The sequence below is a fragment of the Brachypodium distachyon genome, chromosome 2 (genome assembly GCF_000005505.3).
Source record: "Brachypodium distachyon strain Bd21 chromosome 2, Brachypodium_distachyon_v3.0, whole genome shotgun sequence".
NCBI lineage: Eukaryota > Viridiplantae > Streptophyta > Magnoliopsida > Poales > Poaceae > Brachypodium > Brachypodium distachyon.
This window is the reverse complement of record NC_016132.3, coordinates 32982647-33001990: the sequence shown is the minus strand read 5'-3', so window position 1 is coordinate 33001990 and position 19344 is coordinate 32982647. Positions and strand designations below refer to the sequence as shown.

Here is a 19344-nt window from a genome sequence, read left to right as displayed (position 1 = left end):
GCATGCTCACGGTGACAGAAGCGTATGTTTGCCGTCCGCTGGCAGTCAACGATGATGATGACGAGAAATACGATGCAATGTTACCTGCTCATGCTCGTCTGCTCGGCAAAAATACGATACGATGCCAACTGCTCGTGATCGATCGCTAGGCTCCTACAAGACCCGATCCGATGTGGTGACGCATACACTACACAATAGAAAGGAAACGAGAACTGGCCGGAAAAATGAGCTATTAGCTCGGGCTGATTTTTCTTTTTTGGTGGGTTTAAGATACACTAGTGTATATGTATACGGGCTGTATTTCTAGGGTGGTCCATGGACCACCCTGGCCACCCTATGGATCTGCCGGTGATGTGGCATGGCCACTTTAGTTTTGTAGGGTGGCATTTTTGGTCTATGAGGGTGGCAGCTTTAGTTTTGTGTGGGTGCCAACTTTATCTCGTCGCGTCAGAATACTAGGGAGCGAAAGTTTAATCTCATGTGGTGGCAACTTTAGTTCTATGATCGTGGCTAATTTAGGGTGCGTTTGGTTTAGCTTTACTTTTTTTCTTTCAAAAAGCTGCTTTACTTTTCATGATGTGGAAAAACACAAAAACCTGTTTGGTCCAGATTTGCTTTTTTTCTTTTTTCTTCTCCGCAACACCTCTTCCCCAATCCCTGTACACAGAAGCACCCCCTCAATTTCCTGGCCGATGGCGCCTCCCCAGCCCACCGCGACACCGATCCCCTGTCGTCCACTCCTCGCCCCGCTGTCTGTCGGCACCCACACCAGGTTCCCAAATCCCCAACCGAAACGGTGGCCTCGGAGGAGCCCAAGCTGCTCGGAGGGGCGTCGGAGTGGGGTGGGTCAGGGACCTGCGTCAGAGCGGGATGGTGGGCGACCTGCGTCGGAGTGGGCTTGTGGCAGTGCGGCAAGGACGGTCTAGAACGGATCAGGGAAGGCGGGGTGAAAGGCGTGCGGGAGGGGAGCGCCGCCGAAGGGGAACGCCGCTGTTGGGGCGCTGCCGGCTAGAGTTGGTGCTTAGTTGGTCAATGCAGAAGGACGAGGCGGCTCTGCGTTCTATCTCTCGGTCGGGTAGAGCAGAAAGACGAAACATTTTCCACTTAAGTGATGGCGGCGTGGTAAAAAAACATCAACTTGGCAAATCAAAAGCAACCGAAAATACACTTAGACCTATTTTGAAAATTGCACTAATAAAATCAATCTGTTTTTTTCTTTGAGAAATACCCCGTTGGTTAGCTTTTTTGTTTTTTGAAAGCAAAACAGAAAAACAACCTAACCGCAGCCTTAATTTGCAAGGGCGACAACTTTAGTTCGGACGGCAACTTAAACCCCGTCCTCCCCTCGGAGAGAACAAAAAGGAAATTCCTCGCCGCCGTCGCTTGGTGGCCTCCTCCCCGCATTGCCTTCGCCCCGCAACGTCGTTGACGGACGTGCCAGCAGGAGATCCTCCTCCGCAACTCTCCCCGCAGACCTAGATCGAGCCAACCCCGTCTGCTCCGCCTCTTTCCCCTCCCCCTGCCGATGACGATGGCGCCGCTCTCCTCCGGCACCGCGTATTACGACCTTTCCGAAGGGGTCTGCAGCGGTGGCGGGATCCGAAGGGGATGGCAGCGGCGGCGGGACTGTGGAGGTCGCGCACGAAAAAGGCCGAACTCGAGCGCGTCAGGCGAGCCATCTAATGCCAGGTACCCACCAAATTCTATGTAATTTGCCATTGACGGTGCCTAGAAACAGAATAATCGTTTTGCATAATAGAGTGCACACAGAACATGAGCATTTGTTCATGATCTGATCCCCATCGTCTTCCTCCCCATCCCCTCACCACGACGGTGCGGCATGAACAGTCCTCAACCTGGCTGGGATCGATTCTGCTGCGCCTGAGGTTCAACGCGTTCCCTTTACACATGTTCAATTTTTATGGGATTGTGGCCTGAAAGTGAATTGTTGCGGCAACGTAGGTTTGGTTCCTATGCTTATTTAGAAATCCGATTGCTTCAGTCAGGATTAATTAACTGGATAAGTTCACTCTAGGGTAGTTCGGATTTATTAATCTGATGCCCACTAGAGTTAAAGTCTGATACAAATAAAAAGTCATATTGAGAATGCTAGGGTTCGAATTAATCAAATGAAAGAATTGCTGTTATAGCCAAGCCCTGGCTAACTACAAATCTGATAATTGTGTTGAATACTTCTAGGACCGTTTGTAAATTTCTGACGGAGTCATGTTTTATGGTTAATTCTCCTGCAGCTTTTGGGAATAACTGCAGAGGATAACTGGAGTTTGATTTATCTTCGATATATAATTATTACCTTGGCTAGATGTCACTAGATACTGTTTAATCTTGGTCAAAATCAAATCCCACATGATGAGAACCATGGCACACGCTGAGAAAGCTATCGGAAGATTACAGGTGGGTCACATAAAATCCTAATCTAATGAACAGTTAACATGAGAAGAATCAATCTCATCTTTTATCTCCATGATTTTTTCACTATGCTGGAATTGGACCCTGACGTGGGTATGACCCACTGGGGCTCATCCTAGGTATACCCCCAATCCTCCCTAAATTTTTGGTTTACATATCAAAGACCATTTAATCAAGTGGTATTTTCTTTTGGTGCTGCCTCCCTGCCACAAAAAACTAAACCTGATTTTATCTAATTTCAAGATATTGGTTTTGGGAATTCTATTCATGGACATATGATATACTGGGGTAGCAGAGAGCAGGCTTTGAGCAAGGTCACTCTGCCCCCAATAGAGAGAGCCCCCCCTTTTCATCCTGCCAACTTGTTCTCCATTTTCTCCTCTAACATGCCCCAATCCCCCACTTTTATTTTGTACACACTCACAGGCATCCCCAGATATTTAATAGGCCAGGTACCAACTTGGCAGTTGAACATCTCAACATAATCTCTTGCTTTCTCATCATCCTGCATGATCATCATCATCTCACTTTTCTGGAAGTTGTAATTACATGTGTATGGCTATGGTTCTTTGTTGGTTTTTAATTAGTGCTTACCTAATTTGTTTGTGGCAACTGGCAAGCAGATATTGACACAGTCGTCCACTAACCATAAAATGGATGATGAAAGTGGTGACAGACTTGTAGCGGCTGAAGAGGAAGCCACGACAACTACAGTTCCTTTAAGGGTATGTCATTCTATTTTCCATGTGTACTTCAATTCCTTTATAAGCTGCTATTTGTTATGCTTTGCTCAAGTTGATTGCCTGGTTACGTAGGCTTTTTAACTTACATTGTTTTCTTGTTGTATCCTTACATATGACCGAGAATGAATGGAAGGGGTGTAAGTGTAGTTGTATGAATAATCTACATAAATATTGTTTAAATTGAACCACCTATCTATCTTACTTTTATATATACTAATCTTATTTTTATCTAAAATTATTGGTCGGAAGTGCTTACATATATCAATTGAGAACTCGGAAAAATATGTTCACATGGAGGGTCGAAAGGTATTTTTAGAGACCTCAATTACTTGTTTTATGATGAAGTGGGATGGTGGAAGGCAGGAGTAAGGAGCGGAGTTTGAGGTGGACCCATCAGAAAGATCACGCCAATGGAAAGTAAATATGGTTTTCAAAAAATTTGGACAATGACACGGTTACAACACATCCACACCCGCTAGTTATTTGTTTGTTAAGCTTCATTATCTATGACTAACTAGCAGAATACTTAATTCAGGTATTTTTACCAATTAATATCAAAGAATCACATGGGTACCTAGCAAATATCAATGGCCACAAAGGCGTATACAGGGCCAGTTCTTTTCGGCTTCAGCTTCTCTAAAAACAGCTTTAGCTTCTCTACCCCTAGAAACTGTGGTGGAGGGAAGCCGCTGAGAAAATGTAGTCCAGTTCTTTTCGGCTGCTGCAATTGTAGCTTATTATCTGAGTTTTTTGTCTAAAAAGTCTGTAATACCCTTGGTCCAAAATCAGTCTTGGCTATCTAATAAATGAGTTATTTCATTCTAGTAAAACAATATATCATATATGGTCATATGAGTTATTTCATACTAACAATATATTGGTTTTTGGATAAGAGAATTAATAATTGGTATGTTCAAAGAAGACATGTTCAGTTTTTTGTTAGTACTTTGTAAAAAATCTATCTATCAAGTATCAGTATATACTCAAACAATCTATGCTGAAAAGTACGGGGGTCGTTCATTTTATGCTTTGAGCTCACATCATGAGTTCATAACTCAGGGGACAGAACAGTCAAGAGTACAAGTTTCAGAATAAAAAAAAAATTCAGAACAGAATATCAGGAACCGGATCGGAGCTTCCTGGACCACGGCTCCTTTCCCTTGCAGGCGCTCGCATCTTCCTTGTCGTCGTTGCCGGCCGCGTGTTCCTCCCAGAAGAACTCCTCCACGTTGAGCTCCCCATGGAGGCATAGCATGAGTTGGCCCTTGGCCGAGCAGCAACAGGGGCAGCGGAGGCTTCATGAGGCGGAGGCTCGAACCAGCAGCACGGACGGCGGCAGGGTACAGGAGGAGGCCGGCGGCCCGAGAGAAGCAGACGGAGGACGTGGCGGCGCCCTGGCCGGAGCAGCCGTGCGGGAGCCCAAGATCCAAGGCCGCGGGCGCCACGAGAAAGCAGGGCGAGGCGGCGGCCGTTATCCAGGAGAAGGCGGCGGCGTCATGGCTTTGTGAGGGAGCGACGGCACGGCAGGGATTTGTGGGGCGGCGCGGCGGCGGCGGCTTTGGGGTGGAACCCTAATCGCACTGCAGGAGAGGAGATTGGAGGAGGAATCGCGAGGGATTTACAGGAGAAAAGAAGGACGAACCGGTACGTATTGCGGTGGCATTTTGACTGTAAATAGAGTGTCCTTTTGGGGCAAAGAAATGTGGGATTTTTCAGAAGCTCGGGAAGCTACACTGGACCAGCTTTTTCTCATATGAAGGATTTCGGGTGTTGGGCTTCTCCTAGAAACGGCTTGTAATCGAGTTCTTTTCGGCTTGAGCTGATGTGGACCTAGAAGTTGGTTTAGAAGCTGAAAAGAACTGGCCCACAGGTCCACAACTCATTTGGTGTAATGGATCGCAATGACCTCCATACCACTTCTAGGTCATAGATAACAAAGCTTCTGAAATAACGCCTTTGGGGGCATTGATATTTGCTAGGTACCAATGTGATTCTTTGATATTAATTGATAAAAATACCTGAATTAAGTATTCTCCTAGTTATAGTCATAGATAACAAAGCTTAAACAAACAAATGACTGGCGGGTGTGGATGTGTTGTAACCATGTCATTGTCCAAATATTCCAGAACCATATTTACATCCCTTGGCGTGATCTTTGTGATGGGTCCACCTCAAACCCCGTTCCGTTCTCATGCTTTCCACCATTCCGCTTCATCACATAACAGGTAATTGAGGTCTCTAGTAATACCTTTCTATCCGCCCGTGTGAGCATATGTTTCTGAGTTCTTAAATGGTATATGTAAGCACTTACGAGTTACGACCTATAATTTTACATAAAAAAGGTTGGTGGTTCAATTTAAACAATGGTTATGTATATTATTCAAACAACTACACTTGCATCCCCTTTCATCCATTCTTGGGCATCTGTAAGGAAATGGGCCTCTATCGGTGTTGCTCGATCCTTGATTAAGATACATTTATCTAAGACTGAGATGATTATTGTTTGATGTCAACTGTACGAAAGAGATAGAGAACTTCAAGGTCAATCTGGCAGAATAGTTGGCCATGGTCGGTATATACTATACAAATAGTTGTTCAGTGGATACGAAATATGCGTGCATGGAAGCCATTCAAGCTACCCCAAAAATATAGATCAAGGAGCAATAATTTTTTTATTTAGTTAGTATAATTGTGGCTTTTACATGGCACTAGATGTTGATATTGCTTAAAATTGATGCCGGTATTATATAAATATAATGCTTACAATTGGTTTCACTTACCTCTTGCTAAACAGGGATGTGAAACCTAATGCCATTGCTCCTAAAAGAATGCCAATTTAGTGCCTGTTTGGACGAGGTACCATATGTTTGTTACTGCCACTTGTTTGTGCTGTAGCTTTAGCTGATATGTGACTTTAGCTAACATATGGTCTCAGCTATTGCTTGAAGCTGTGGTGTGCTATATTCAATCTATTTCATTTACATGAACAATGCAATTGCATGTTGCCTTTGTGTAGAACTCTAGATTCAGTCTATTTTCTTTCCAGAAACTATGCTTGGGGTATCATCTATAGTAGAAAGACGTGTATTAGGACGACCTGCGTATATTTCTTGACTGACAAAACTTAGCATCATTACATGTTTCTATCGGTTTACGATTGAGATATAGCGGTTGATGATTGAGATGCAGTGCTTCATATTTGAGCTCGAGGCTCAGGGTGGATTGAGGCTGCAGAGACACACAAATATCCCGATGTGAATATGTCGGTTGCATCGTTTTCAGAATGTTTCTCTACCATAATTTTATTTTCCCAAGCTAACATGTGGTCTTCTTGTGAGATAAATAAATGTTTTCTTCTAAACTGTGATGTTAAATTTGAACATGTTTTTGGGGCTTCAACTTTTTTGGAGAGAGAGTAGGGCTTCAACTTTTAACTTGCACTTCTACTGATCTTTTACAGGTTCGACCTGGTCATTAGTTAAAATTGCAGTAGGGAAACAAGCTCTCCTTTATTCTCCAGTATATAAGTGAATCCAGTCACTAATGATATTAATTAAAGAAGGTGGTATTGTAGTTGAAATTAAGCTTAAGGAACTACAAACAAAATCAGCTGAAGTAAGGAGAGTGGAGTATTGTACCTGCCTACCTAGATGTCAAGGAAGACCCACTATGGTAATGTACCTACAAACCTTCTGTTCTTTGTAGAATGTGTATCTAAAATTTCTACACAAATGAACAAACTGCACAACACCGTGATCCTGTTCTAGATCTGCAACCTTGTTTCCGATGGCAAGTATCTTTTATGCGTTCTTTTGACCTGGAGGAACTGAGTCACTGAGCACGGTAACATCTATGCTCAACTCCAGGTTAGTCGTAAAGATTTTCTTTGTTTCACTTTTTATCACTATTATATCATTTATTTGGTTCCATGTACTTGTAAGAGGAATTTGTTCACTTTTTAGCTCGTAATTCTTTTTTATAGCAACACCAGGAGGGGAGGACCCTACCTAACTCAGTAAAATAACCCCAAAACAATGGGGATGAGAATACATTCAGAGACTACAGAACAGATTTGAGGCAGCACAGAATTAAAAATTTAGCTAATATTTAGTATTAATTAGTATATTAGTATATATATAGGTAATTTTGTATGCCAGCTTCTTAGCATTTTGTGCAATTAATTAATACTTTTTATAACCGTGTATCTAGTGAGTAGTATATGTTCTGATCAACCTTTGTCTAGAGTCATTACATTCTCTGTAGAAACGATTTTTGCACATCATTCTATAGCCAAAGGGTTTGTATATTTGGCCATAGTTATTAACTCACTAACACAATTTAGTATAATGATGCAGCATTCCACATTTTGATCTGCTGATGATTGAGAAAAATGGTTAATGATTGGGATGTAGTGATTAATACCAGAGCTCAAGATTTTATGGTAGGGGATCGGGTAGAGGTATGGCACAGTTTTTTTAATTTGTATATATTTGAGAAATTTTAATAATACCATAAGTTTCTTTCCTCGAGTTACTATGTCTTTTCTCCTTCTCAATCGCTTGTGAGAGTTGTGTGCGTTGATTAATTGAACAATACGCATACTTCTCCCAAATTGCCATCTCACTATGTGTTTTGTAATAAGAAAAATTTCTGCCCAACATAGTATATATGTAAGAACTTCATTATTGCTTAAGGATAGAGGGCTTAATTTATTATATTTCAAGTGGTTAGAGGAAAGTTTCTAGTGACGAATACTTCCTGTAATTAGTTTTCCTATAGTGCAATCATATAAGATTGAACAAGACTTCTCATTGCAATTTGTGGTTCATCACATCCAAGCAGGGGTAAGGATATTTTTTGACGGTGAACACTTGCTTGTTATTTTGGGAGATACCAGTTCAGAATTTGTACCTCTGTCCGACTACATGTAAGGTTGGAGCTTTGAGTCCTACGTATCTCTGTCCACAACAGGCGTTTTGGTTCTCAGGCTGCTTCCTCTCCAATTGATGTTAGGAGAAAACCTCGATCATTTTACTTGATGTATGATGCAGTATGACAGTGATCTGAACGGTAATTGTTGTTGCATTTTTAGGTTGCCTTTACTTGTTCACGATGTGTGCCTATTATTAATTCGGAGGTGTAATGACCAATGAGTATTTCGTACTGTGGGCATTCTTCTGCTAGTGATAAAAAAATAGAGTTTAGCCAATCTTTTTGGTCGTCTCCTTTCCGATTTACCATGGATCCTTATTTCTGCTGTGTCAGACTACTCCTGTATAACATATACTATTGTGCTAACTACAGAAAACGAACCGAACAAAGAACCGCCCTGTCCACATCTCCAGCACAGATTACCCTCTGCTCGACTTCGCTGATGTAGATTATAGGCTATCCAAAACAAAACAAAACAAAACAAAACAAAACAAAAACTTCCATTCTCGGGGTATATACGCAGTACGCGAGTTCAATCAAAACTCGCACGCCTACAGTTCTCTGAGATCCCGGATCGAGCGAGGCGCTTTGCCAGCATCAGAAGTCAAGCGAGATCCGGGTCTTGATGGGCTTCAGCTTCACCCCCATGCTCTCGGGAGACAGCAGCTCCGGCGATATGCGACACGGGCTCAACGGGCCGCGCGGGCTGCCGTTGCTCACCACCTGATACGACGGCGGCCTGCGAAGCCCGTACCCCATGAGGAAGTACTCCATCGGCATCAGCATCGCCTGCGGCTGCTCCTCGGTCACAAGGGAGCCGCAGCCCTGAACCTCGACTAGCGCGCAGTATCTCCGGTCCAATTTCGTTGTTATATGGATGGCATCCTCGTGGAACTGCGAGTTCTCTCCCACGAATATCAGCGTCCGGCATCGGAGCTTCCTCAGCGCCTCGGTTAAGTCATGCCTCCTGGAGGTGGGTTCAGTGCAAGGCCAAAGTCTGAATGAGCTTATTATAGATGAAATAGTACTCAATTTGATTAGAGAAAAGGGGACGAAACTATCTTTACGTACTTGTTCATTGAGTGGAGAAATCGCCAGACATTCTCACCCTGCCTCTCACCAAGCAACTGCATAAACAGAACCGGTCAGCTCCGGCCCCGAGTTTGCGTGTCGGTAAACACGACAAAATCTGAAAGAGGTCAACAAGATGCATACAGTTCTGCAGGCCTGCACGATGTATGATTCAGGGCACTGAGCGCTGCCACGCATTTCCTGCACATTACCATACAACCATACCAGTTAATAAGATTAGGACGAATTGCAGAAAGCTGTAAGATATGAGTTGCAGAAGAAGACAGAGCTGAGGATTATGTGATCTGAAGCTACCTTGCTGAAGTACCTCTGAAGCAAGCACTCCTTGACCAAGCCTCGCGTGCCGTAGTAATAAAGCAAATTTAGCAACACCTGGTACGTACATGAAAAGTCATAATTAAGGCAGGACGAAAATGAGATCAGATTTTTACTAGTACAAAAAATGAAGGTACCTTATTGTACAGCCATTCACTCCATGATGGGGCTTTGCACAGAGGGGAAACCAGCATAAGCCCTACCACCCTTTCGTGATATTTCGTCTGTGAGAAAGTACAAGAATCCTTATCAGCACAGGAGGTCCATACAAAAATCCAAAAATTCTACATCTGATGCCCGACATGTCCCACAACTCATGGAGAAGCTTACCGCAAAAAGAGTGAGGACGTAGGCACCAGCTGTAACACCCAGGCACATTGCCGATCCTAAACTGCAAATGGAAAAATGACGTCTGAATTCAGATACCTCTAGCTGTAAATCAAGAACACGACGCACCTGGAACGATGTCACAGCACAGTACCTGAAGTAATCAAGCACATCCGCGACCTGATCGGCGAGGTCATCGACAGATGGCACCGGAACATCAGAGTGAACCGGAGCCGCTCCCAACTGCGAGGCCGGATCTCAACAATGTGTAAGCAACCATGAAGAAGATTGAAGAATTTACAGGTTGGAAGCAAAACAAACAGCACTGACCTCGTGGCCCTGGGGGTTGATGTGGTATATGCAGAAGTTATGGAGCAGCAGAGAAGCTGTTTCCGGGCAGAGGAACAGTCCTTGGAAGCAGGACATGTCTGTGGGAATTGAACAAGAAGAGTGGAAGATTAACATTTGCCACCAAGTAATTTCGTGAATTCCTCGGCAAATTATCTTCAAAGAAAGGACACACACGACGCAAGATGTAGTAGTCATTGTTAGTACTTACAGTTCAAGGCTACATCAGGGTATGTAACCAGCGCGGGCTTGTCTTGGTCACCGTACACCGCGACGGACACAGAGGAGCCCCATCTCGTTCTCACTTGATGCTCCTGGTGAATCGAAGAAATCATGTGATGTGGCTAGCAGAAGTTTGAGTTTTAAAAGTTTGACAGATTGTGGCCAAACATAGGGAGCCGAATGAATCGAAGCTGTGTTATGGTTGTGAAATAATCATAAGCGGTTGTGAACTAGGAAAAGCTTGACGATGGTTCAGGTATACAGACCTTGCGGGCGAAGGAGATCCGCTCGACATCCACGGACACGGACCCCGACCCGCTCGAGCTCGACTCCCCCATTACTCTCTCTCTCTCTCTCGCTTCCTCCTCCTCCTCCTCGTGGGCCTGGCTATCCTGCCTTTCTCGCGTGTATATGTATTGGCGGCAGCCTCCGAGCTCACCGACGAAGGGTCAAACTCACCGGGACCGAGAAGCCAAGGCGGACGGAGCGCGTGTTTTGGATTAATTAGTGTTAAACGCACTCGCTTTCTCCGTCGTGGACTTGTGCTGGAGAGTTTGGTAGGGGGTCCCACGGTATTTTCGGTTCGTTCGGCGGCCCCTCCGTACGTGGCGCTCCCTGCCCTGCAGCTCGCATCGGGGAAAAACGCGCGCACTTTTGAGTCCCCGATTTTGGGTTCGTTTCTTCCTTTCTCGTTTTGGTCGTTCTCTGCGGATGTTTTTTCCTCTAGAACCGGAATTCTCTCGCTTCTCATTATTTCCCTCCGGCGAGGCAAAACTTGAGGGGAAAAAAAGGAATTAAATTCAGATCACTATCAGAAAATTCACCGAGACAAACCCGATTCAGACCTTGGCCTCCTGTAATTGACGAAAGAACAAGGGTTTTTATTAATCCTGAATAAAAAAAGTAACCAAGTCTTTAAAGAACTCTCTGCCTTTTTCCACCCCCCCCCCCCCTCCTAAGAATTGGAATTTCTACCTAAATCTCTGCATAGTTCATCATGTAAAGTTCATATTGTTATGTTTTGGTCCCCTAATAAATCTTCCAATCTATTCTGGCCTTTTCCATATCTTTTTTCTGCCATGTGTCGATAATGTATTAGCTAAATCTGGCCCTTTGTGCCCAATCGATGTGCACAAACACGTGGACTGGTCGGGATGATACCTCGAGTATGACTTGTCATTGGGTTCACCTGAACGTTGTATCTTTTGAGACCATGTGTCCGAGGCTAACTATGTCTTGCTGGTGTAGACATAATATATATGCATTTTTTGAAAAGGTTCCTACACTATATATGGATGATGCATATCAGATAGCGCTCTACAAATTCTGGCTAGTGCTGGCAAAATAAAAGGGAGACTCCTTAGCATTATCCAGGAAATGCATGTCATCATGTCACTGTTAAGACGTAAAGAGTCATATATGTGCTTCTTCAGTGCTGCCACGGTGATCGGATTGGGTTTGATTGGTATATATGCACTGGATGTGCTATGGATAGAGTTCTTTGGCATGATCTTTGGCATGAACGCCTATGATTATTTGCTCCACATCAAAATGTAAGCAGATAAAAGGGTCAACAGGGGTACATACGTACCGTAGTACCAATGGTGTTAACTTTTTATTTCACCACACAAACTTCTCGATTATGTACTACTCCCTCCATTTCACAAAGAATGGCACGCACGTATTTCAAGATTTTGGTTTGACCAATAATTAGACTAATAATTTAAAACTTATGTGTTACAAAAATTATATCATTGGATTCGTATTTCCAAAACCTTTTCAACGATATAAAATTTGTAACATATAATCTACATACAATTAGTCTAATCGTTGGTCAAACTTCGATCTTGAAAAACGTGGGCGGCATTCTCCGTGAAATGGAGGGAGTATTCATAAACATGTTTGCCCATTCATACTGATTGCAAATGGGAAAGTATATGTGTCTTGGCTGATTTCTTGCGCTAGCTCGAAACAATAAATGAAGGAAACGGGAGCATTCATAAACATGTTTGCCCATTTTGAGACTGTCCTGCGAGTTACGAGCAGTTATTTCGTAGAGTACGTAGTACGTCCATAGGGGTATCGCGTTTTTATGCTTGTCGATGCTTATCCTACCGTCTTCAATGACCGCTTTCAAACAGAACGGAGCTGATTGTCAGAGAATGGAAAGATCGAAATGACCACGCAGTTGGGCTAGCTTTGATGCATGACTCGTGAATGTCGCAGAAGTTTCTTCCAAAAAAAAGTGTCGCACGAGTTTTTACTCAAACACAGTAGCACTAAAATTTGAGCACAAACTAGGTTGATAACTCCAAGATCGACTCACCGAGGATCGCCGCACTAGCTTACGGAATTCCAGGTTTGGCCACGCGAATTAAGTCCAACTCGAAGTAAAAAAGATATTTATTTCTCCTTGATGCACGGCTAAAGAATTGGCATGATTTGCGAAGATCGACCCTTTGAGGCTTTGACTATCCAGTTTGGCTGTCTCGCGTTGGACCGGAACAGAAAGCTAGCAGCCGGAGGTGATAACAGCCAAACAAACAGAACGCGTAGAAACGCGTGTAGCGGTACCCCGAACTTTCTGCCCCCAAATCGGGGCTCGGCTTAGCCAGCACCGTGTCTCACAATAAAAAAAAACAGAGGTAGTATCAGGGGTTCAGGCCTGCTTGGAATGAGTTACTTCCTCGTGTCTCAAATTTTTTTAAATGTGAATAAATATATTTTTAAAGAACGTCTACGTACATGTAGTATTTCGACAAGAATTATGAAACGGACGTAGTAGCCAGCAAAAGTGCAAAACCTTTCGCGGAACGAGTAGTGAGCTGACAGTACGTGAACAGCCACAGCAACTTTCCAGTTTCGGCCAAATGATCAAGAACCGTGTGCAAACGGCATCTAAGCTTCTAAAGCTGATGGATCGATTGAACCACCGGGTGTACGCTAATGCACTCCTAACCAATTCGTCTGTTGCCCTGGTACCTGGCGACAGTACCGGCACCCAAAAGTCTCTTGATGGTTGACGACCGATGGCTAAGCTTCAGCAAATCCGTTCATCCTTCTCTTGTTTCCCAAGCAAAAGGACTTGGGAGTTGGGACACTGTTAGGTCCAGGGGCAAATCGAAGCCAGTACAAGTTGACAATGGGGTTGGCATCTTCCGGCGATCAGAGAAGATCAGAATTTACACGCCGCCAACCGTGAAATTAATGCCATGAGCGATATTAGCAGTATTATTTTGTTTTGTCGGCAGTGGCGAGAGATACTTATGCATTCAGATTTATTTGGCCTGTCTGTACGTTGTCCTTTGTGTTCTGCAGGATTGTCAATATTGTTAGGCCCATGGCCAACAGGCCATGAAATGCTTGACGCTGACGTGCACAAGCTCGTGTTCCACGGTGTGTACATGCATGCATACAGTAATAGACTTTGTCACGCGGTCTACGTGCTATGCAGTTGCGGAAGCTATTCGTTCCTCGTGATCTTGCTCCGGCTTTGTGAACGCTGTTAACACAAAACGCCGGTTTTTGTGCTTCTTGGCGTAGACCTTTTTACTGGCATCGGTATTACTTCTCCGTTCCACGGAACAACTCGCTCCGTCCGGAAAAAAGTGACTTGGATTTGTATTACATAAAGGGATAGTTTGTTCTATAATATAACTCGTTTTTCTCTTGCCTCATGTCCTTGGTCCTGGACAACAATAGTACAAATCCATTTAGTACAAATTCAATATGAGTGGTCAACCACAAGAAATGAGGTATTTTGTAGAAAGGAGGAAATAGTATTACATAACTCAGGTGGTTGGTTTCTTATGATTGAACCAACCCACACAGGTTCAATTCTCCGAGTTGACATGGTTGCTCGCATTTCCTAAAATTTATTTCAAGACCCAACCGGCGTTCTATTTTCAGTGGGAGTGATATACCCATCAACTACGAGGCGCATGTGGTGACTTCGTCAATCTTAAGATGATGTGCCGAACCAATCTCTCGGAGGTGATCATAAGGGTAGAGTGTGTATACTTGCGTTCATTAGGGTGAATGTGTACGTGTTTGTGAGCGTCTGCGTGTGTGCTATGTTTCGTGGAGTTATATTACCGAAAAAACCACGGAGATATATTAGTTCTAATTAATTTTGTTATCGTACTACTCATAGTATTTTTCTAGTCAGCTATCACAAGTCAGTACCCTATATTTTTAGAGGACAGGTCCTGCTAGTACTAGCTGGTATAGCAAGGAAACTTGTACTCCTCTTTTTAGCTTTTTTTTTTCTTTGAGAGGTGCTCTTTTTTTAGCTGAACATTTCATCTGTAATCGATCGGGCCCATTAAACAGGCCCATCTGTGTTACTCACTTTGCTTAGAAACCATTTACGTGGTTTAACTTGGGCCTATAAGTAGTACCGTGTATTATATGGGCTGTCCACTATGGAATATAGGAAATAAGCCGGAGTGTTGTAGTGGGCTGTCCAATAGTCACAGACCCATCCGATTTATTTATTTTTCTTCCTTTGTAGTTCCAATAATTCATTGTGCTAAAAAAAACTTAGCGAAAATATTCACCTAAGTTTTTCCGTTGACACATCTATATTTTTATTTTTATTTGGGCAAAGACAACTATATTTGAACAAGGGAAATGTACACCAAGTCCCCGCAAAAAACCATTTGAACACGGGAAATTATCATCTTTTTTATGAAATATAAATACAAATTACCCATTTAGTGTTTTCTCGTGGATAATGACAGGTCGTGCCCACTTATCAGGCTATGTTTTCCTGCGCCATTCTTCCCGCACTTAAGGATACATGCATACACCTAGCTGGTTGCATTTGCAATTACATACCGAGCTAGCCGAAAATTCTATTTTACCGGGATCGGGACCTACCGGAGTTATATCGGCCGTTCCTCTTCTCGTCCGAGATCCATGCTTCTGCTTTCAGGTTCATGAATTTGTGTTGCGTATAGCTATCCAGACGTGGATCTAGGCTGCGTCAGCCGGAAGCGTGCGAAGGCAGGGAGCCATGCTGTTTTGGCCCGCCATGGGTCCCATGTGAGACGAGGGTTCTTTCTGTTTTTTTGGGGCAGAGGATTCTTTCTTCCTGGTTGGGAAAGGTAACTGCTGCTTCTTACTTTACACTAACACATTTTGTTTGTTGTACAAATTATTTGATGGTCCAAACGAACTCAGATTTTGGTAAAAAATTGAGGGTTTGGTTAGGATTGTGTTTTCCACCTACAGAAAAAGTTTCAAAAATTTCAGAGCAAGTTTGAAAGTCTGGAAATCAATGAGATTCGAATTTGGTTTAAATTAAGATAGGTGGTAAACTTTATATGGGCTCATCTTATACACATGTGAGCTGGAACAAAAAGTTTCAGAGCAAAACGACAAAGTTGAAAGTGATGTGTTTTACAAAGGTTTGAAATATAATTTAACGATTTGTCATGGAATTTGATGATTGAAACATTGGTGTCTCAATGAAATTTTCAGATTTTTTCAATGAAAGTTTCATTGAGACACCAATGTTTCAACATCGGCAATCCTTGCGACACCAATGTTCAATGAAAGTTTCATTGAGACAGGGGCGGACCCAGCCGGTGTTCGGGTGGGGCTTTCCCCAATAATTTTTAAAATTCCTTTTTTTACTAGTAGAAATAATTGGGAGAAATAGAAAAAAATAGAGACGCAGTGTATTAGCCCCACCCAATATTAAAATAGAGTATTTACCCCACCCAATGTTACAAAGTTGGGTCCGCCACTGCATTGAGACACCAATGTTTCAATCAGCAATCCTTGGGACACTATTGTTTAAATGAAAGTTTTATTGTTCCAATTTTTTTGAACTTTTCATTGAACAATAATGTTTCAATTGGCAAAAGTTGAACTTATTCCTACATGATTGAAATTGTATAAGAAAGTTTCATTGAGACACCAATGTTTCAACCAAATTTAAATCCTAGCGTTTTCCAGAATTTCAAAATTGCTCGAAAAAATTTCAACTTTTTCTGTAGGTGGAAAATACCATCTCAAATTTTCATCCAATTATAAGTCCGTTTGGACCGTCAAATAATTTGTACAACTACCAAAACTTGTTAGTGTTGTAAGAAGTCTTAGTAAGAAAAAATACCTTCCACCCTTTCTTTCCCCAACCAGGAACCACCACGTGTGTCCCACCTGGGTCCCGCGCCCGGCCAACCCACGTGAACCCCTTTTTGCCTTCATAGAACCCGTATGGAACCAGCGTGAATCTTGACGAAATTTTATGATGGATTTAACTTCAATAGGTCCCGGACCGGGTATAAAAATCTGTTTACTGAGCTAGCTGCTATTGATCGATCCATGCAATTACCTGCTGAGCTAGCCGCCACAAAGCTCCTTCCAGCTGCTCGTCCACGTACGCAAGGCTAATAGAGTGCGCCCGCTAAGCCTCCAAGCCCCTGCTCCACAAGCTTCGGCTCAGACACCTCCCGTCGACCTGCCCTGCCGTCATCGGCCCTCACCGTCTATGACTCTACAACAAACTTGAGTACCTGGACCGAATCCTGGCTCTAAACGTCGACACGGGGGAGATGGCCATGATTGAGTTCCTGCCAGGATCCGTGTCCAGAATGATGCTCATGAGTGAGTGAAAGATCCGTAGGATATCGATGTGGACGCGGGCGTCGTCGGCGGCCTCTTTCGAGTCGGCGCCGACGACGTGGAGCCAGCAGTGGTGATTTGTCGACGTGGCCATGGAGCCGGCGTGTGGTGGTTTGCAGGAAAACATTGGCTGACGAGTGAACCCGATTGTCATAAATTTGTGTAAAATAGGAGTAGATAAAATACCAGATGGGTTAATTTGTGTCAGAAATTTTCTTAAATGGGGTAAATTTATAGAAACTCTGTTAAATGGGGTGGATTGTGTGACAAAACTAAAACTAGTGGGTAAAAAAAGGAATTTACTCGCATTGTCGGGGGAATGATCCCGGGTAGGGTCATGACGACACACATTAGTCGAGATAACGGATTCAAAGCCGGCACAGGCAAGTACGCCGGCATCCTTAAGCCGCATTGCTAACAGGCCGGCATACCAAGGATATGCCAACATATCTATCTTATCTTATGTGGATGCGGGATAAACACAAGCAGTCTGATCTCGGCCAGCGCCGAGATGCGTCAACGGTCTTATCCTGAGCATATGGCGCAAAGTAAAGCATCGCCCACTTCATCAAAGGAAAGCAGTCGTTGCTCACGTCACGGTGCCAGACGGCTGCACAGTAAAGCACCGAAGAAGGACTGATGATGGAAGACGGCGCGTGGCTACAGTGTGCGTCGCCTGACGCCAGGAAAAGTAAAGTTGTTTTCTCCCCTGTCGTGCCACCCGGAGGGAACCGAGGGGCGTGCCCGGCGGGGCCCGTAGAAGATAAGGTTAGTCTTTGTCCACATGTCAATGTGACATTGGCGGCCCATAAATAGGAGCACCATCCCTCCCAGGAGAGGGATCCTTCACTTAGACATTTAGGGTTTTTCCCTTTTTCTTCCTCAAGAAACAGCTCAAGGAGCTTCGTTGTAATCACCGGTATCTCGGGAAATACCACAAAGCAGGAGTAGCAGTTTTACCTCAACAAGAGGGCTCCAAACCTGAGTAAACCGTGTGTGTTCTTGTGTTGTGCGTGGTTCTAATCACGTCCTCCCTCCTCCGGTTCCTCCTTCGTCCATCGGCCCCAACATAAGCCATCATATGGCATCTGCCGTGACACCACCACGACAGTTGGCACCCACCGTGGGGCTAGCAGCGGTGCTGGCTGGAGTTTCCATCCGGACGGGAAGCTTCCTCGTCAGTGGAGAGCACGTGGTCTCAGGTTTGGTCCAGAGATTCGGCTCTCTAGGCTTCGTCGACAACAACGTGGGCTACTTCAACAACGCGCCGCTTCCCTGCGCGGGCCGCTTCATCAACTTCGGCATGCATGAGGTTTATGTCGCCACTGACAATCCTTGCAGGTACCCCGAGCAGGTGGTGGTAGCCAAAGATCCCCCCACCGTCTGGACGGTTCGCGGCCGGCATGTCGACTGCCCCGCTGATCGTGTGGAGGTCATGGTGACGGCTCAAGGTGGCGATGCTAGCAAGGGCGCTATAGAGAGTGGCGCGCTCCCAAGCAAATCCGGCAGAACGGTGAAGTTCCCCCTGGAGAAGCTGGAGAACATCGCGGCTCAGGCCGGCACGTCCGCTATGCTGGCAAAGCCAACTCAACTCCAGGCCGCCATCGAACGGCTAACCGCACCGGTGGCATCGAACGCTAACCCGGCCCAGCTGCAGGCTGAGTTGGAGTTGGAGCGCCAGAAACTGCTGCAAGAAGTTGTCGACGTGGCTCGCGCTTGGTAAGAGCTTGATATTTCGCTCTGTGAGTATAATAAAGCTCATGGTCTCAATTCTACTGCATTGCCTAACCCTAGCCGAGTTGGGGAAGTGCGTAATCGTGACAGGATCTGAATGCCGAGATAGCTAGGGATGGCAGGGCAATACCCGCCGTGTCGGCAAGTTTTGCCTCAACACTGAAGCCAAAATACAGCACCCCTGTTAAGAATCTCAGAGCCGCCGAGGTTGCAGCCGAAGAGTTGCCGAATCTCACGGGAGAGGCGCTCCGACCGCAGCAGCTACGTGTGAAGGAGTTGCTCATCACGGCTAACGAGCAGAATGAGGCATACATGAGGTTGCACGGCAAACCCGGCGCATCTCAAATCATTCAATCGGCCGCGGGCGCTGATGGCCGGGTTGACAAGCAAGCGTCTTCGCCTGGTGGCAAGCGAGACAAGAGTGTCAACTCAGGCCGAAACAAGCGGCTAGAGCGTTATGATCAGGCCCTGGTCGAGAAGCAAATGGTCAGGAGAGTTGATGACGGCCAAAGTGGTCTGCGTCTCGGCAACAATCGTCGAGACCCACAAGAGCATCACTCGGCTGGTC

General features: G+C 44.7%; 1 protein-coding gene and 1 long non-coding RNA gene across 15 annotated transcripts; one reads left to right on the top strand and one right to left on the bottom strand.

The window, feature by feature from the left end:
- The first annotated feature begins 1311 nt into the window (after positions 1-1311).
- Positions 1312-8384, top strand: LOC104582725. 14 transcript variants are annotated; one of them, XR_002963542.1, is made up of 6 exons: positions 1312-1689; positions 3054-3155; positions 5968-6029; positions 6634-7039; positions 7529-7632; positions 8016-8337. It is a non-coding gene; the product is annotated as an uncharacterized LOC104582725 (long non-coding RNA). The 14 variants fall into 14 exon arrangements; XR_002963538.1 differs by adding exons at positions 2253-2415; positions 5300-5398 and having other exon boundaries at positions 6634-8337; XR_002963540.1 differs by having other exon boundaries at positions 7529-8337.
- A 15-nt stretch (positions 8385-8399) lies between these two features.
- Positions 8400-10864, bottom strand: LOC100828191 (protein NDL2). Its single transcript, XM_003568722.4, has 10 exons — positions 10676-10864; positions 10399-10501; positions 10170-10267; positions 9994-10082; positions 9843-9903; positions 9650-9736; positions 9492-9569; positions 9321-9377; positions 9177-9232; positions 8400-9072 (listed from the first exon to the last, which is right to left on the bottom strand). Exons 1-10 carry the CDS (start codon positions 10745-10747, stop codon positions 8703-8705), a joined length of 1071 nt encoding a protein of 356 aa, XP_003568770.1. The 5' UTR covers positions 10748-10864; the 3' UTR covers positions 8400-8702.
- Between the last annotated feature and the right edge of the window lie 8480 nt (positions 10865-19344).